The sequence below is a fragment of the Orcinus orca genome, chromosome 15 (assembly GCF_937001465.1).
Source record: "Orcinus orca chromosome 15, mOrcOrc1.1, whole genome shotgun sequence".
Taxonomy (NCBI): Eukaryota; Metazoa; Chordata; class Mammalia; order Artiodactyla; family Delphinidae; genus Orcinus; species Orcinus orca.
Window position 1 is genome coordinate 43583105 of NC_064573.1, and position 16612 is coordinate 43599716.

The 16612-nt window shown below is 36.5% G+C and overlaps 1 protein-coding gene across 2 annotated transcripts in view; it reads left to right on the forward strand.

Moving 5' to 3' along the window:
* Positions 1–16612, forward strand: part of DSC3 (desmocollin 3) — a 53862-nt gene that overhangs the window by 22931 nt on the left and 14319 nt on the right. For both annotated transcript variants that reach the window (XM_004273725.3, XM_004273724.3), the window contains exons 5-12: positions 3581–3736; positions 5449–5593; positions 8135–8298; positions 10892–11026; positions 11414–11599; positions 14615–14874; positions 14986–15128; positions 16041–16265. In XM_004273725.3, the coding sequence (XP_004273773.1) occupies positions 3581–3736; positions 5449–5593; positions 8135–8298; positions 10892–11026; positions 11414–11599; positions 14615–14874; positions 14986–15128; positions 16041–16265 (1414 nt within the window). The remainder of the gene's footprint in view (positions 1–3580; positions 3737–5448; positions 5594–8134; positions 8299–10891; positions 11027–11413; positions 11600–14614; positions 14875–14985; positions 15129–16040; positions 16266–16612) is intronic.

Below are 16612 nucleotides of genomic sequence, written 5' to 3' on the forward strand. Positions count from 1 at the left end.
TGTAAAAAACAGAAAAAAGACTTAGAGGGGGAGGCATGTGAGCTAAAGCCTGAAGGATGGGAGAGTGTCATGCAGGTAAATCACTGTGGAAGAAGAGAGGGCGACAGAGGTGCAAGCAAGCATGGCTCCTCGCGGGAGCTCACAGAGCTTAGTCTTCCTGTGTGTGATGGGCGTGGAGCAGGGAGATGGGGCAGAAGAGGCAGGTAGGGTCCACCCAGAACTGGCCAGGTGTGCTCTGCTAGATAGTTTAACTTTTTCCTAAAAACAAGACGTTTTTAAGCAGGGTCAGGTTTACTTTGCATAAAGATCCAAATGGAATATACACAATGGAAATAACGACTGAGTTGAGGCTATGGCATTATGCTTGCCTTTTTCCCTTACATTTCTATTACTGTGGTTGATGTTTAATACCAGTGGTGCCACCTGTGTCCTACTTGTTTATGTTTTTAACTATGCTTCCAGTGTCTTTCACACTTGTAGAAAATTCTATCCAGTTCTGGACCCTGGTTTCTTCTCTTAGATTATTGTACTTTAAGCACTGGTGAAAGCGTATTAAGAAATGACTTCTGTTTACCAAACTTATACTGGTCAGAGGTAATTTTGGTCTTTGCGCTGTTAAACCAGTCACCACTTCTAGTCCTCATTTCCTTGTCGTGTGTCCATTTGATTTAGCCGACCTGTCCCTCCTTCACGTCGCTTCTAGGACAACATTCACCTAGTTTTCCACTTTTCTCACTGGCCACTCCTTCTTAGTATGTTTCGCTGGTTCTTCTTCATTCCCACATCCTCCTAACCCTCACCACCCTGACCCCTCAGTCTCTAAAGTTGGAGAGCTCCAGGGCTCAGACTACGAACCTTGTGTAATGTTTATTTATATTCACTCTCTCGGTGATCTCATCCAGCCTCATAGCTTTAAGTACTTTTTTTTTTTTTTTTGCGGTACGCGGGCCTCTCACTGTTGTGGCGTCTCCCGTTGCGGAGCACAGGCTCCGGACGCGCAGGCTCAGCGGCCATGGCTCACGGGCCCAGCTGCTCTGCGGCATGTGGGATCTTCCCGGACCGGGGCACGAACCCGTGTCCCCTGCATCGGCAGGCAGACTCTCAACCACTGCGCCATCAGGGAAGCCCCTAAGTACTTTTTATACATTGGAAACTTAAGACTTCATATCTCCAGCCCAAGTTGCCTAATTAATATTCCCACTTGGAATTTCAGTAGACATTTCAAACTTAACGTATAAAAATCAAATGTTTGCGTTTTCTTATAAAAAATATCCTCCCCTCTCAGTTAATGGCAGCTGCATCCTTTCAGTTCTTGGGGCAGTAGAGTCCATTCGGTAAGGTTTTAGTTGCGGAGAGCACAATTCTCTTTAAGGAATTAACAGAGGGATTTACGATAGTGTATTAAACAGTTTACAGAATTGTTGGGAAGGCTCAAGAAACAAACTTTAGGTTGAATTTTCAGGAACGAATCTCCTATCTACCCCACAGAATCTATAGCCAAGGGACATACTGCTTTCTTCATGATGGGGAAGCCAGTCATTTTAGAGCCAGAGTGCCACTGCCATGGTCAGGAAGCTGCACTGGGCAAGGAACCACCACAGGCAGGAAGCTGCTCCTCCAACTGCAGCTCCAAAACAATCTTAACTGCTCCCATCAGTGTTCACAAAAAGAGTGATCTATATCCTGTCTCTCAGCATCCATGAAGTCTGTGAAAAACCATTAGAACTTCTGCTGCTGCAGGATAAAAGAAAAAAATTGCACCACAAAGAGTCAGCAAAAACAGTAGAAGCAGCAAAAAGGAGGCATCTATCTCCCTTATGGCTTCCAAATTTCATGCAAGCACACCTGACTGTCTGTATTTTAATTCAGAACTCTTGTTTCAAGAGACCCTGGAAAAGGGAGAGTTTTTGGTTTGTTTTTATCTGAATCTTTCTAATATCTACACTGTGAGAGGACACAGTAGAAGGAGGTGAAAGCGATGTTGAGCCCCAATTTACCATATCCATCCATTCTTTATAGTTAAAATTTTAATTCCTGTATTATAATAGGATAAGGATATAGCCACATTTTACCAAGATCTCAAATCATAGTGGCTAAAGCATGACAGAGATTTAGTCCTTTCATGTCAACGTGTGATCTGGTAAAGAGATTCTAATTTGAGAAATCACCAGGGGCCCAGGATTCTTTCCGTTTTAAGCTTGGCCATCCTTCCAGGTTGAAGATGGCTCATCACTGTGTCCCATTGAGGGAACACAACTCCTCCACTTTCTAGAGTACAGTCTGGATCCTGCATGTATTATTATTATTATTATTATTTTGCGGTACACGGGCTTCTCACTGTTGTGGCCTCTCCCGTTGCGGAGCACAGGCTCCGGATGCGCAGGCTCAGCGGCCATGGCTCACGGGCCCAGCCGCTCCGCGGCATGTGGGATCTTCCCGCACCAGGGCACGAACCCGTGTCCCCTGCATCGGCAGGCGGACTCTCAACCACTGCGCCACCAGGGAAGCCCCTGCATGTATTATTTTTGCACACACCCTATTGACCTGACCTTTTTGTGTGGTCATACCTAATTGAAAGGGAGACTGAGAAAAGTCTTTCTTCCAGGCAACCTTGTGCTCAACTGTAAATTCTAATACTAAGGAAGATAGGCAGAATAGACATCAGGGGATACTTGCACCCACTGACATAGTGTCATCCCTGACTTCTGTCTTCACACCATGCAGCCAACCAACTGGCACATTCTGTTGGCTGTATCTTCAAATTATATCCAGAATCTAACCACTTCTCACAACCCCTATTGCTACCACACTGGTCTAACAAACAGTTCTCTCTCCCCTGAATTCTTGCAGTAACTTTCTAAATGGCCTTCCTGCTTCTTCCTTTACCTGCCCACCCAAGTCTAATCTTAACAGAACACCAAGAATTCTCCTTCTAAAATATAAATCAGATACTACTCTTGTCTAAATTCTCCATTGGCTCCCCATCTGACTCCAAGCAGAAGTCAGCATCCTTGGAATCTCTTACATGCCGTGGCCCTATTACTGCATTCGTCCTCCTCTCCGACTTCCTTTTCCCCATAGTCTGTCTATTCCAACTACAGTGGCCAACGACCCTGGTCTGGTTGTTTTGCACTTCCTGTTTCCTCTGCCAGGAAGAGTCTTCCCTATTTATTCTCATTCTTTTAATTTTTGTTAATTCCCCTCCCTAAGGAACATTACAACTGGCATTCCTTTCAACAGTATATGAGAATCCCTGTTTACCTCACCCCTGTCCACAGTGGGTATTATTGCTTTTTTCTACCTTTGCCAAATCACTAGATGGGAAACTGTGCCTTAATATGAGGTTGTCTTTGGCTACTATTTATGTTGAACATTGTTTTCATTAAATTTGAGCAGTTTAAAAAAATCTTTTGCCAAATTACCATTGTTCATTACCATTTTGCATGTTGATGAAGTGACAAAGGTGATTATTATATTATTAAAGTCATCTCTTTAAAATAAAAAAATATATAAACATATAAGTTGTATTTAAAAATAGCATTTTCATGAAAAATTTTTTACATATGCTTTTTCCTCTTAGGTTCAATCTGACGCGGCACAGAACTATACCGTCTTCTACTCAATAAGTGGACGTGGAGTTGACCAGGAACCTCTAAATCTGTTTTTCATAGAAAGAGACACTGGAAATCTGTATTGTACCCGGCCTGTGGATCGTGAAGAATATGATGTTTTTGATGTAGGACTTTTATTGATACACATAACTTTAAATGATTAAACTATAATCATAGTTTAAACTAAACTTCTGATAGCGCATCTACTCTTTCCTGTCTTCTGAACTTCTTCTTAGAGGGGATCTGAAAGACAAAGGAAATAGATTGTGTAATATTTTGGAATACTTGGTCTGCTCTTTATCTCAACTTGTATTAGGTAAGCCTCAAATGAAGCCAAGAAATTTAATTGTATTTGGATGTAAATTCCAGCAAATTTGCAGGAGTTGGTTTTGCTTATGAGATTCTCTTTCTCTCTCTGGTCGTGGTACTTTCTCATCTCTCCAAGACAGGGCCACAGTTGATTGGAAGGGTCCTCTTCCAGTGTCCCTCTTCTGCTCTGTGTTTTTTGTTTTTCCTTTTTTGGTCTTTGTTCCACCTGTCTAATTATCTGATGATATCCGAGAAGTATATAAGGAAGCAAAACTGGGAGACCAAGTCCAAACAAGGCATAATAAGCCAGCATTCTGATGTGGATGAACTTACATCAATGGGGAATCATTCATACAATTTTCAGTGTAATATGGTCAATGCTCTGGGGTCATGTGGTACAGGGGGACCGATTCCCCATAGGAAAGAGGGATTCTCTTCCTAAATGAAGAGGGAAGAGATGCTGGGTAAGTAAACTTGACTGATGTTCACCACATGACATTTCTTTGCTCTTGGCTGGAAAAATTTCAACTCAGTGTTGTAATCACATGCTGAATAGAAATACGTTCTATTTGTCCACCGATAGGGGTCTAGTTAAATAAATTACAGTATGTCTATGTGGTAGATTATTAGACTGCCAATAAATCCCATTTTCAAAGCATGTTTAAGGGCTTTGGGAAATGGTTACAGCATAAAGTTGTTTGTTTGCTTTTTGGAAAAAAAGGATATAAGCTTACAGTAGTATGATCTCAATTTTTGTGTACAAATATATACACAGAAGGGACTGAAGGAATACATCAAATGTGAACAGTACTTATCTCTGGGTAGTAGGTCATGGATTTTTCTTTTCTTCTTTTGTACTTTACAGAATTTTTAAATTTATCATGATAAGGATGTTTCTTTTATAATTGAAATAGTGCACCTTTAACTATGGAAAAATTGTTTATATTAAAAAATCATTTAAAAATGAAAAAAAGAAATAAGTTCTATTTGACATTACATTGCTTTTGATTAATTAGTAATGTGGAAACTGTTAAATGTATTTTGTTAGAAAACCTCTTACAAATATGTGATCTATGAGATTAAACAATAAAGGGGCTCAGTAGTGACAAAGTCGGGACTCATTGGCTCATTTAGATGATATAGTCAGGATTTTCCCCATTGCAGGGAGGTTAACTGTTCTTCCCAATACAATTTTATGATTATGGGGAGAATAAGGACTGTAATCCACGTCTCCATATTCACATTTAATTCCTTAGTCTCATGACCTGAGTAGTCTCTGATTCTCTGTACTCTGACCTAGGTTTTATTTGAAGTGTAGGCACTTCTACCAAACATTGGATACTTTTAACTGTAGTTAAAGTCTTTCTGTGTTTGATGTTTTGATAACTAAAGAAGCATTGAACAGGAATTTTTGAAGTGATTTATTATTGAAAAGATTTGCAGAGAAGGTAGTAGATAAAGCATAGTATTCTTTCATGCTGGAATCTTTTATAATGGACTGTTGAACTAGCTTTTCACTGTTTTACAGCTGATTGCCCATGCGTCAACTGCAGATGGGTATACAGCAGACTTACCTCTTCCACTGCCCATCAGAGTGGAGGATGAAAATGACAACTACCCTATTTTCACAGAAGCAATTTATAATTTTGAAGTTTCAGAAAGCAGTAGAATTGGTAAGACAACTTTTAGGAGTAAAATGTGCTATGTTAAATGTTTATATACTTTGTTTGAGAGGTTGAGTTTTTACTCAAAGCCAGATCATCCTGAGATGACACTGGACCAATAGCTACTTACCAGAATACATTTAATCCTATCAAATCTAATCAATGTGTAATTTACAAGGTATTATAGGAGTTTGTAGTGTTGTTGGTATGATACCAATGAATTATAAAGGCAGATAACAGTTATTCAAGCTTTGTACCATATTTGGCTTATATACTTTATTTCATCTTATTATTATGTGGGTTTATCATTATTCCTAGCTCCAAGGGAGGACATGCAGGGTAGAATGTACGATAAAACTAAAATCATGTACATAGTTTTATTAGGTTTTATTTAGGAAGGTACTGAATGATATCCACTGAGGATACAATTTTTTAAGCTCTTATCTATATTGTCTCTTCTCTTTAAACTACTACTTTACTATTTCCAATTTAGAGTGAATACAGGAATAACTTCAGAGAAACTTTGTGTGTTCTCCATCCTAAACACTTGCTCTCACATGTGGAAAACCAAAGTGTTTCACTTCAGTAGGCCCTTAAATGTGGCATTCTTAATGTCTTCTGAGACTTGCAATATGGAGAATAACCACTCACAATAAAGTTGAAAGGAAGTGAACTCAACCATAGAGGATTAGCTAACTTGCTTATTAAAGTTTCTAGGAGTTACTTAGATCTTCAGTGGATTGTTGTAACTGCTCTTTCCTTTTATATTTTAGTTTGATAATTTGATGTCATAGATGTTAACCTCTTTATTACTCACGTGGTACAATTAAAAACATTATTGTTGCTTTGGAGTTTAGGAAACCTAGTTTTTGATTCAGGGTCTGTTATTATTTCACTGTGGGAACTAATGGAAGTTCCTTTAAGTTCTCTGATCTATAAAATGAGTTAATTATGTTTGTTGACTTATAATGTTTTTAACCTCACAAGTCTATGACTCTTACATTTTTCTGTTTTCAAAGAGGGATGATTGGTTTTAGACTCTTTGTTGAACATTCTGTTCTCTTTGGTAGTAACAGAGAAGGATCTAGGGCAAACACTTTGATGCCCAGATTAACCCAGAATACTTTAAGCATATCACACCAGTAGGTTCAGCCCTGTTAAGGCTGTGGTACTCTGAAGGTGTTCTCTGAGTTTGCCTTAACTCACACACAGAGGGTTTGGGCAAAGGGTGCTCAATGAATAGTGAAATATAGCACTCATGGAAAAGAATTTTCAAGTCAAGATTTTAGGAAGGTTTTATGTAGTAAGTAAAGGAGTTCTGTATCCAGAGAATTAAAATAGTGTTTATGTCTTCCTGACTGTCAATGAAATTGCAGGAAGAAAATGTATGTCTTATAAAGATTATAAACAGCTTTCTATGAAAAGATAATTTATTTTCTTATAATAATAAGATTATTACTTCATGTCTTCCTATTGATCCACGGCAGAAATCTTTTTGTTACTTTTAAGTATGTATTTGGACATTCTCTACAAATTTATATCTATATCTATGTATACATATATATGTATACACATATATATATACTTAAGCACACATATACACACATATATAAAGTTTAAGGATATAATGACAAAATTATTTAAAACTAATACTTCCTTGCATTAATAGTTTTACTTGGCTTTTATTTCCCTCAAATATAAAATTTCAATGAATATATATATACACATATATATATGTATATGATTGTATGTGTCTATGTATTGTTCCTCAGGCCAACCTCACATACAGGGCTATAGGCAAAGTGGTTCTATGTATTATAATTTCATGGGCATTGGAACACTATCCTTAGACTATAAAAATACCACCTGTATGTACTCTTTGATACCTGAAGTCCTTTATCAGAGCAATATTCTTACTTTCCATACTGATGAAAAATACTAATAGCTCTAACTGCAGAAACAGTTAACTTAAATTCTCCCTAAATGGTAAATAGTATGAAATAAGATTAAGTGGGGCTGGGGGCAGTGAGGTTTGGATACAAATCTGGTGAAAGAGAAGGAAGCAAATCAAGAACTAGCAAAAAATAGAATAGAAAAGAGACTGAGATGTAAAAGGTCAACTTCATCATCTATCCAGTTATAACCCAAGTCAGCCTTGATTTAGTTATTAATCAAAACTTTGATTTAAAAAAATCTGATTGCTTAGGAGACATGGTTTCTCTCTCCAGCTAGGTTAGTTATTGCAGTATGTGGGAATATGTGTTGAAATTATTCTTGGATGCCATTTAAATAAGTTTTTAATAAATTTACTATCAAATAGTTTAAGCTGTGAGCAAAGTAAGAGTATGCCTTGATTCTCAGCATCAAAGTGTTTCATATTATAAATTTGAAGTCATCTTCATCAGTACTGTGTAAAGATGGAATATCTCTGGTAAGAAATACATCGTAAATTAGGTTTCCACCATCACTGTTAAGAATTTGAGAAGTGTAGATATGCCTAAACATATTTTGCAATTCTGGAAAGTAAAGACTCTTTTTTTAAACATGTAGGTACTACAGTGGGAGTGATTTGTGCCACAGACAAAGATGAACCAGACACGATGCATACGCGCCTGATGTATAGCATTTTGGAGCAGACGCCAGGAAAACCTGGGATCTTTTCTGTGCATCCCAGCACAGGTGTAATCACAGTCTCTCATTATTTGGACAGAGAGGTAGCTTTCACAATCCGTAGATTATCATTTTACTTGGGGTTGAACCCACCACCCCCAATTTACTATAATTTGCTATCCTGTGGATTAGGAGTTTCTCATTTTATTTTATTTAGGCATAAGACAATAAGAATTCCTGGCTATGTTACCTGTTTTTATATTATTTCTATTTCCTTATGTAAGAGAAACCATGAGGAATAGAAATAAAGATCAACTGGTGTTCAGAAGGGGTGAGAAAAAAAGATATTGCTATGAATGTTGATATTATTGAATAATACTTTATTTCTCGTGTATGGCTAGTTGGTTCCAGCTCAGTGTTCCAGCTCAATTCTCATGTAGGACAATTAGTGTTGCTTGTTCCATGGGTATAGATTATACCCTGATCCCTATCCAGTTATTATAGATATGTACTTTTAATCAGGAAAGGATTAGTTGAGATAAAGTTGATTATTAAAAATCTGTAACACTATTTGGATGATAGTAATAGCATATTTTTACGTGTATAGCACTTGATGTTCAAATTCTTTATGCATAATTTGATCTCATCTTTATAATTTCCTTGTTTGATTAGATAGAGGTTATATCCAATCTATAGGGGAGAAAGGTGACAGAAGGATTGATTGACTTGCCCAGGTCAGATTACTGCACTGAATCTTCTGATCTTGCTCTTGTCCATTTCATCAGCCCATATTTAACTCAGAGTCTTGCATTATTGACTGAGGCAGATCAATCAATTTCATATGTACAAAGTAGCTTTATTAGAACACTTCAGTGGTTCCCACTAAAACTAGAGTAACATAAATGGAAGGATCGATACGACTGGGAGACATATTATAAAGAAGAAATCAGCAGGATTTGATGTCAGAGCAAAAGGGAGAGGTGGTGAGAACCTATAAAAAAGAATAAAAAAGAGTACAAAGGTTTTATTTATTATTATTTTTATTTTTGTGGGGTCAGGACATGCTATGTGATAAAATACATAATGGCCATAATAAATGGGAAAGTTTGAAGGGAACAATATGAATGTGTTTTGAATCTGTGGAATATTTAGAGATGATACGGTAATCAAGTGAAAACAAGGATTTTTCCTAATTTTTCAATATTGACAAATGAGGCTTAGAGAAATTAAATAAGTTAAGGTTACACAGCTTGTAAGATACAGATTTGGGGTCAAATCCAGATATGCTTGCTTGATCAAAAAAAATATAATGGGATTTTGTGGGGAACAACCATGAGGTGTGTTGTAGGGGACAATACAGGAAGTAAAGAAATGAACAAGGGAGCTAGAGAAACTGCATTTAGAGGAAGAAAAAGCAGGGTCTCAGAGAGTGCTGGAGCCTGTGGAAGGAGCGTTTCGGGGTGGGAATGTTGGTTTCCGCCGTGAAAGAAGGATGAGTAAAATAAAGACCAAGGAAGGGAGAGAGGGAAATAGAAAATGAAGAAGAACAAAAGGAGTAGAGTGGCTAAAGAAGAGTAAAATAGAAGGAAAGGCAACAGAGGTGATTGTGTCACAGACCAGGGACTCCATTTCATCATCAACACACCATTTGCAAACTCCATTCACAGAAGTCAACAGTGACCACCTAACTGCCTAATCCAAAGGTTAATCATTAAAACTCTCTCTAGTGCTGGCAATTATTAAAACTCTCTCTTCTCTTGGATTTCTGGTTCTCCTCCTGCTTCTCTGATCTTTTGTTTTGAGTGTCTGTCCTTTGCTTTGTCTTCTTACTTCCCTCCTGCTTGAAATGCTGTTGTTCCTTATATCCTCAGCTCTTCTCATCCTTTAACCTCTCCCAGGAAATCAGATTCTTGCCATAATCTCAACCACTATCTACATACTGCTGACTCCCAGATAGGTGTTTCTGGCCTTGAACTCCCCTGAATTATAGGGCCATCTATCCAGCTGTCTTCTGGACCTTTCTCCTTAGATTTCCCATAGGAACGTAAAATTCAGTATCCACCAGACAAAACTCATTTTTTTCGCCTCTCCTTGCCAACCTTGCCAGTGTTCACTTCCTCAGAGAACCGCTGTCTTCCTGTATTGGTTGGTGATACTTCTGTGTGCCTGTTATCCAGGTAGTACACCTGAGCAGCATCTTCCACCCCCTCTTTCTCTCGTAGCTTGTGCATACCATCTGTTCTTAAGTCCAACTCCATTCTGACTTACAGATAACTTTCCTCACCCTTTCCTTTTGTCCTCATTGCTAATGCCCCAGCTTTGTACTATTTCAGGAGCCTTTAACTGGTTTCTTTGAACCTCAGCTCAGCTTACTCCAAATTGTGCTTGACCTTCTTTTAAATATATTCTTTCTCAAACTCAACTCTTTCTATTTTGTGCTCCCACTATGACTCGCATAAAGCCTTTCCCATTACCTGCTGCTTAAGCATAAGTCTGCATTCTTACTCTGGATCTTGTAATTGAATTTCTGCTTACCTTTTCAGCTTTATTCCCGTCTACCATGTCGTTGGGTATATACAAATAGGGAAATCAAATAAAAGCATGGATACACACCAATAGAAGTGTGAACAACTGAGGTTTCCTTTATAAATCTAAACAAGGTTTTTAAAGCTAATTAAATATTTGCTTTGTTTTCAGGTTGTAGACAAGTACTCAATGATAATGAAAGTGCAAGACATGAATGGTCAATTTTTTGGATTGATGAATACAACAACTTGCATCATAACAGTAAAAGATTCAAATGACAATTTACCCACTTTCAGACAAAATGCTGTAAGTAGATAATATCAAAATTGATCTCTATTGTTATCTTTATTTAATCTGAATTAATAAAATATTTACCATACTTTGAAGTATGCATGTTTATTTTATCAATAAAATGAAATATCTGATGTATAAATATCTTTTATTTATTCATAATAGTATTTATATTCTCTCCCTTTTGTTAAAGACCATAGCATTAGTCTTTTATTTGTAACAAAGTTCTTCATTCATTTAAAAGATAACCCTTAGTAAAACAATGCTTTTGTGATTCATGTTTTAAAATAATCTAGGCAAAAGCTGTAAGAACAAGTACTTTTGGAGTGGAAGAAACATTTTACTTTCTTTGTAAAAGTTTCCTTTATAAAGTAAGTTTTTAATGCGCTTTCTCTGTTTCAGTATGAAGCATCAGTAGAGGAAAATACGTTCAATGTGGAAATCTTACGAATATCTATAGAAGATAAGGATTTAATTAACACTGCCAGTTGGAGAGCCAATTTTACTATTTTAAAGGGCAATGAAAATGGACATTTCAAAATCAGTACAGACAAAGAAACTAATGAAGGTGTTCTCTGTGTTGTAAAGGTAAAGTAATAATGAGTAATAGACAATTTGGCAAGTTAAGTTTTAATCAACTAATGGTTTAATCAACTAAGTAGTTTCAGATCATAGACTTTACAAGTTGGAAGAGAACTTAATCTATTTAGTTCACTTGTTCTGCTTTAATGCTGCCTTTCTTCTATAATTTGTTACCAGCTATTAGGCATCTAGCTTATGCTTGAACAGTCTCGATCGTAAGAATCTCTGTATATCCATTGGCAGCTTATTCCATGTCTGGAGAACTCTAATTCTCAGAAGGCCTTACTTTTACTGTGCCTAAATTATTCTCCTTGTAACCCGTGTCTTTGGACCAGGTTTTATCTCTAATGTTATACAAAACAGGTATAATCCTTTGAAAAGGCTGTGATGTCTATTTGAGATTTACCTTCTCTAAGATAAATATTCCCAATTCCTCTAACTATTCTTTACATGATATAATTTAGAGGCTCATATTCTTCTCTCTGTGTCTCTCTCTCTCTTGAATATATGACTGGTTGTATCTGAACTTCTTAAAGGTAATACTGAGGATGAAATATAGTATTACATCAAACAGCACTGAATGAACATATTCTTTGTTTTATATGTTGTATTTTTGGTAGTACTGTTACATTCTAGGGTCCAGGTTATAAGGGCAGAAAAGGCTCTTTTGGGAAGGACTCTTGGTTTTATATTCCTTACCCAGAAAAAGAAAGAAAATTGTCCTGTAGTGTAAAGCAGCACTTACTGTGTGCGCTAATGTTAAATGTCATTCTTATAACAATTGTACAGAAGAGAAAACTTAGTCTCAGAGACATTAAGAAACCTACCCAAAGTGACACAGCTCAGATGTAGTAGAGAGAGGATTTGAATCTATGTTTCTTTGATTCCAGGTTATCTGCTCTTAAGCCCTGTGTTAAATTGCTTTGCATAGCTCTGTGATCTTGGAAAATTAGCCTCTGTATTATCTGTAAAATATAAATAATATTTCTCTCTGCCTTCCTAGTAGCTGTTCAAATATGATAATGAAAATGAGAGCACTTGGTAAACTATAGGATATTAGTATTATATTTTTAGAAGTCACATCATGTTCTTGGGAATAGTGTTATAATTTTCCATAATAGATAACTTTTTTGAAACTGTAGAGTATGAGCTAATTCAGTCTTTAGCTGGGTGTCCTGGGTAATCTTTCCATCTTAGTATTTTCTCTGCATTTCGGCAACAGCAGCAGTGCATCAGAGCTTGAGTGAGGAAGACAGTTCTTGGTCATTCTCAACGTAGAAAGTCCTCACATCCATCTTCACAACAATACATTTTCTAGGGAATTGTTAGCATCTTAGTGCAGATATGGGATATTTTTGGACAATTTTTTTTCAGTTGATGAAACAAGAAGGTATCCTATGGTTGAAGAGAATTCATATTTTTTCATTAATCATTGATTTCATCCCATCAGATTTCTAAATCTTGCAGAGTTTTAAGCTACTACAGCAATATCCAGTTTAAGCCTTAAAAGATTGCATTAAAAATCTCTAGGGCTTTTAGCAAGTAACTCTAGATTGAATAACTGCACCTCTTCTAGGGCAGCAGCTGTTTTCTAAATTTCCATCCATTTCTCATTGCTAGCAGACTCTCAGCCTGATCATAGCAATACGAGCAATTTGTGAGGTAGTGTTCATTAGCGGCAAATAAACAGATATTAATCCTTTTCTCTCTTGGCGCTCCAGTTTCTGGGATATTAATAAAAGAATCAAAAAGAATTTCACATACATTTTGTAGATTCTAAGATTCAGAACTTTTCTTGACTTCTTATTGGACTTGTGGTATTAGTATCTCAGCTTGATACTGCCTAGAAGTGGAGATGTGGAGAAAGGCTTAAACCCAAAATTTTACTCATCAGTTTTGATTTTGTTCAATGTTCAGCCAGTGATTATTTTGATAAGCAGAAAGAGAATGAAAGAAAAAGTGCGTTAGCTTTTCAGTACAGTGTAAAATACTGTTTTATGGATTTGGCTTGTTTGCTGTATAAAAATCAATTGTAACCAAAGAATTGATTTAGAAGATTTTAGAGGCTGGTGAATCAATTAAGCAGAAGGATTATAGTGTGGTGGTTAGGAAAATGGACTCATACCAGACTACCTGGCTTGAAACTCCAGCTTGAATGAGTTTCTTTTGGCTTTGAGAAACCCAGTTTATTTCCTCTTCTTCACTTTCCTGCTCTCTAAAATGGGGATGACGATAATAATAGTGCCAATAGCACATTATATTTTTCTTACCCCTCTGCATTCTTCACTGTGAGAGTTTCATTGGATAAACTACAAACAATGCCAAAGTATAATTCTCAAATTGTCAAAAATAAAATTTTCATAAAAATAGTTAGCATCGGTAAAAAGTTTACTTAACTTATCAGTGAGGGACTCAGCAAAAAGCCAAAGCAGCTTCCTAGAAGAAATGAGAAGCTGTATGGATTTTGATAAAAGGAAAAGCTGAAATAAAGATTGCTTAGTTATATGCCTTAGAGGACAATTAAAACATGCATTTGAAATACCATTTCTATCAGAGAGAAAATAAAATCACTGCACCATTTCAGCTTTAAGTCAACATCTAGTTTTATAAGAGCTGTAAAATGTCTGGGCCCTCATCGGTGGTAAATAGTAAGTTGAACCTTCTCCGAGAGTCAGATGACCCTTAGGCCGGTCTTCTAAATAAGGCCAGAAGAACACGGTCATGTTTTTGCATTATCTTCAGGTTCAGAATAATTTTCCTTAGTAAGAATGAGCTATAAAAATATTTTAGGAATTGCTTTCCCACAACTCCATAAAACCACCTGCAGAAACTTTCTGACCACTCTTGCTAAAGGCTTAGTGAAGAATCACCTCTCTCTTTAGCAAAGGATAAAAGTCAATATTGGCTAAGTGAGAGCACAGAATTTATGTAGCACTGTTCATATCGACAAAAGATCACTTGCTATTTAAAATACCAAATGTATTTTACACTGATGTTCATATACTTGTCCTTTTTTTAAAGCCACTGAATTATGAAGAAATCCGTCAAGTGATCCTGGAAATTGGAGTAGGCAATGAAGCTCCATTTACTGGAGATGTGACACTCAGAATGGCAAACATGAACAGAGCCATGGTCACAGTTCATGTGAAGGATCAGGACGAAGGGCCTGAATGCAGACCTGCAGTCCAATGTGTACAGATTAAAGAAAACTCCCCAGTGGGTTCAAAGATCGATGGATATAAGGCATATGACCCTGACACTAAAAGTAGCAGTGGTTTAAGGTACAAAGAAATCTATAACCACATACTAATTATGTATTTGTAATAATGAGACAGTAATATATTTTAATACATTTTATAGTGCTAAAAACTATTTTTACTTTTTATTAACAGGTACAAATTATTGCATGACCCGAAAGGGTGGATCACCATTAATGAAATTACGGGCTCACTCGAAACTTCCAAAATCTTAGACAGGGAGGCTGTAACTCCCAGAAGTGCCTTGTATAATGTTACAGTCCTGGCAATAGATAAAGGTAAGACACCAGCTTTCATCTGGTATGTTATAAAAGAATTAGAGAATAAACTTCATTTATTCTTGTGCAGAATTATCCTTGTGCTAAGTATACAGAATTCTTAGAAATTACTTTAAAGATTGTTTCTATTTATCTTAATCATCAAACAAGGTGAAACTGCTTGGTGACATGAAACCATGCCTTATTTATCTTTATATCCCTAGCATGGCAGCATCTTAAATGCCTATAGATCTCTATGTCAGAGGACAGAGATGAAACTTAAGTCTAGGAGTAGATGAAATGGTCTCACCAGACTCTTCTAGATCTCTTTACATCATTTTAAATTGAGCTGTTAAATAGCTCAGCTGACTATTAAGTCAAAATAATTCTTTCCTTGAATTCTGTTCCTTAAAGTAACCCAGAGTTTCTCAACCCTGGCTACGTATTAAAATAATTTGGGACATTTAAAAAAATATCAAGGTGTAGACACTACCTCAGACCAACTGAATCAGAATCCCTGGTTGGGGAGCCTGGGCATCGTATATTTTTAAAAATCTCCCTAAGTGGTTTAAATGTGTACCAGGATTAGAGTAACTTTTCTGTAGTCACTTTACTGTTCCTTAACATCTGGACCAAACGAAACCCAAGGAAATAGAGAGTTTGAAATTCAGACATTTGGTTTTACTTTTTGGTAATAATTCTGGTAAAAGTTTTATGGCCAGTTATATCTGATACTATCAACAGCATACTCATTTTAGGTGATCTACAGGGTTTCATTTATCCATCTACCTTCTTATTTACCATTTTCTCTAATGATCAGAGTTTATTTAAAAAAAAAAACCCATACATCCTATGTAGAATCTAGTTGATTATTTTTCTTAAGAAACTATAAAAGTCTATGAACTACACTAAACTTTTTTCCTTTCTTCCTAGATAGTAGATCATGTACTGGAACCATTGAAGTTAAAATTGTAGATGAGAATGATAATCCGCCAGAAATACTTCAAAATTATCTAGTAATTTGCAAACCAAAGATGGAACATGTTGACATTTCAGCCGTTGATCCTGACGAGCCCATGCACGGCGCTCCATTTCACTTCAGCTTGGCAAAAACTTCTCCAGAAATCAACAGACTATGGACCCTTGCCAAAGTTAATGGTATTTCATCAAAAATAATGATTTATATGCTCTGAAATAAGTGAGAATGGATTTACTGCTTTACTCACGTGAAGCATAATGTAAAATGGATTCTCATGAACATATTTTAGAAGTAACTTTTGCACACATTGTGTGGGACCTGTGTTTTATATTGTACATAAAATGAAAAAAAATCATAATTTTTATGAAGGCAGAATTTACATTTACAACAAAGACAAAAAATCCTTGTTAAAATATTGAGCAACTTATCATTAAAACAAACTGTTCTTGCTGTGTTTTTGAAGTAACTACTGTGCGATGAGGAAAGAACAGAAGGTGGGAGGCTTAAATTTTAGTGTAAGCAGACT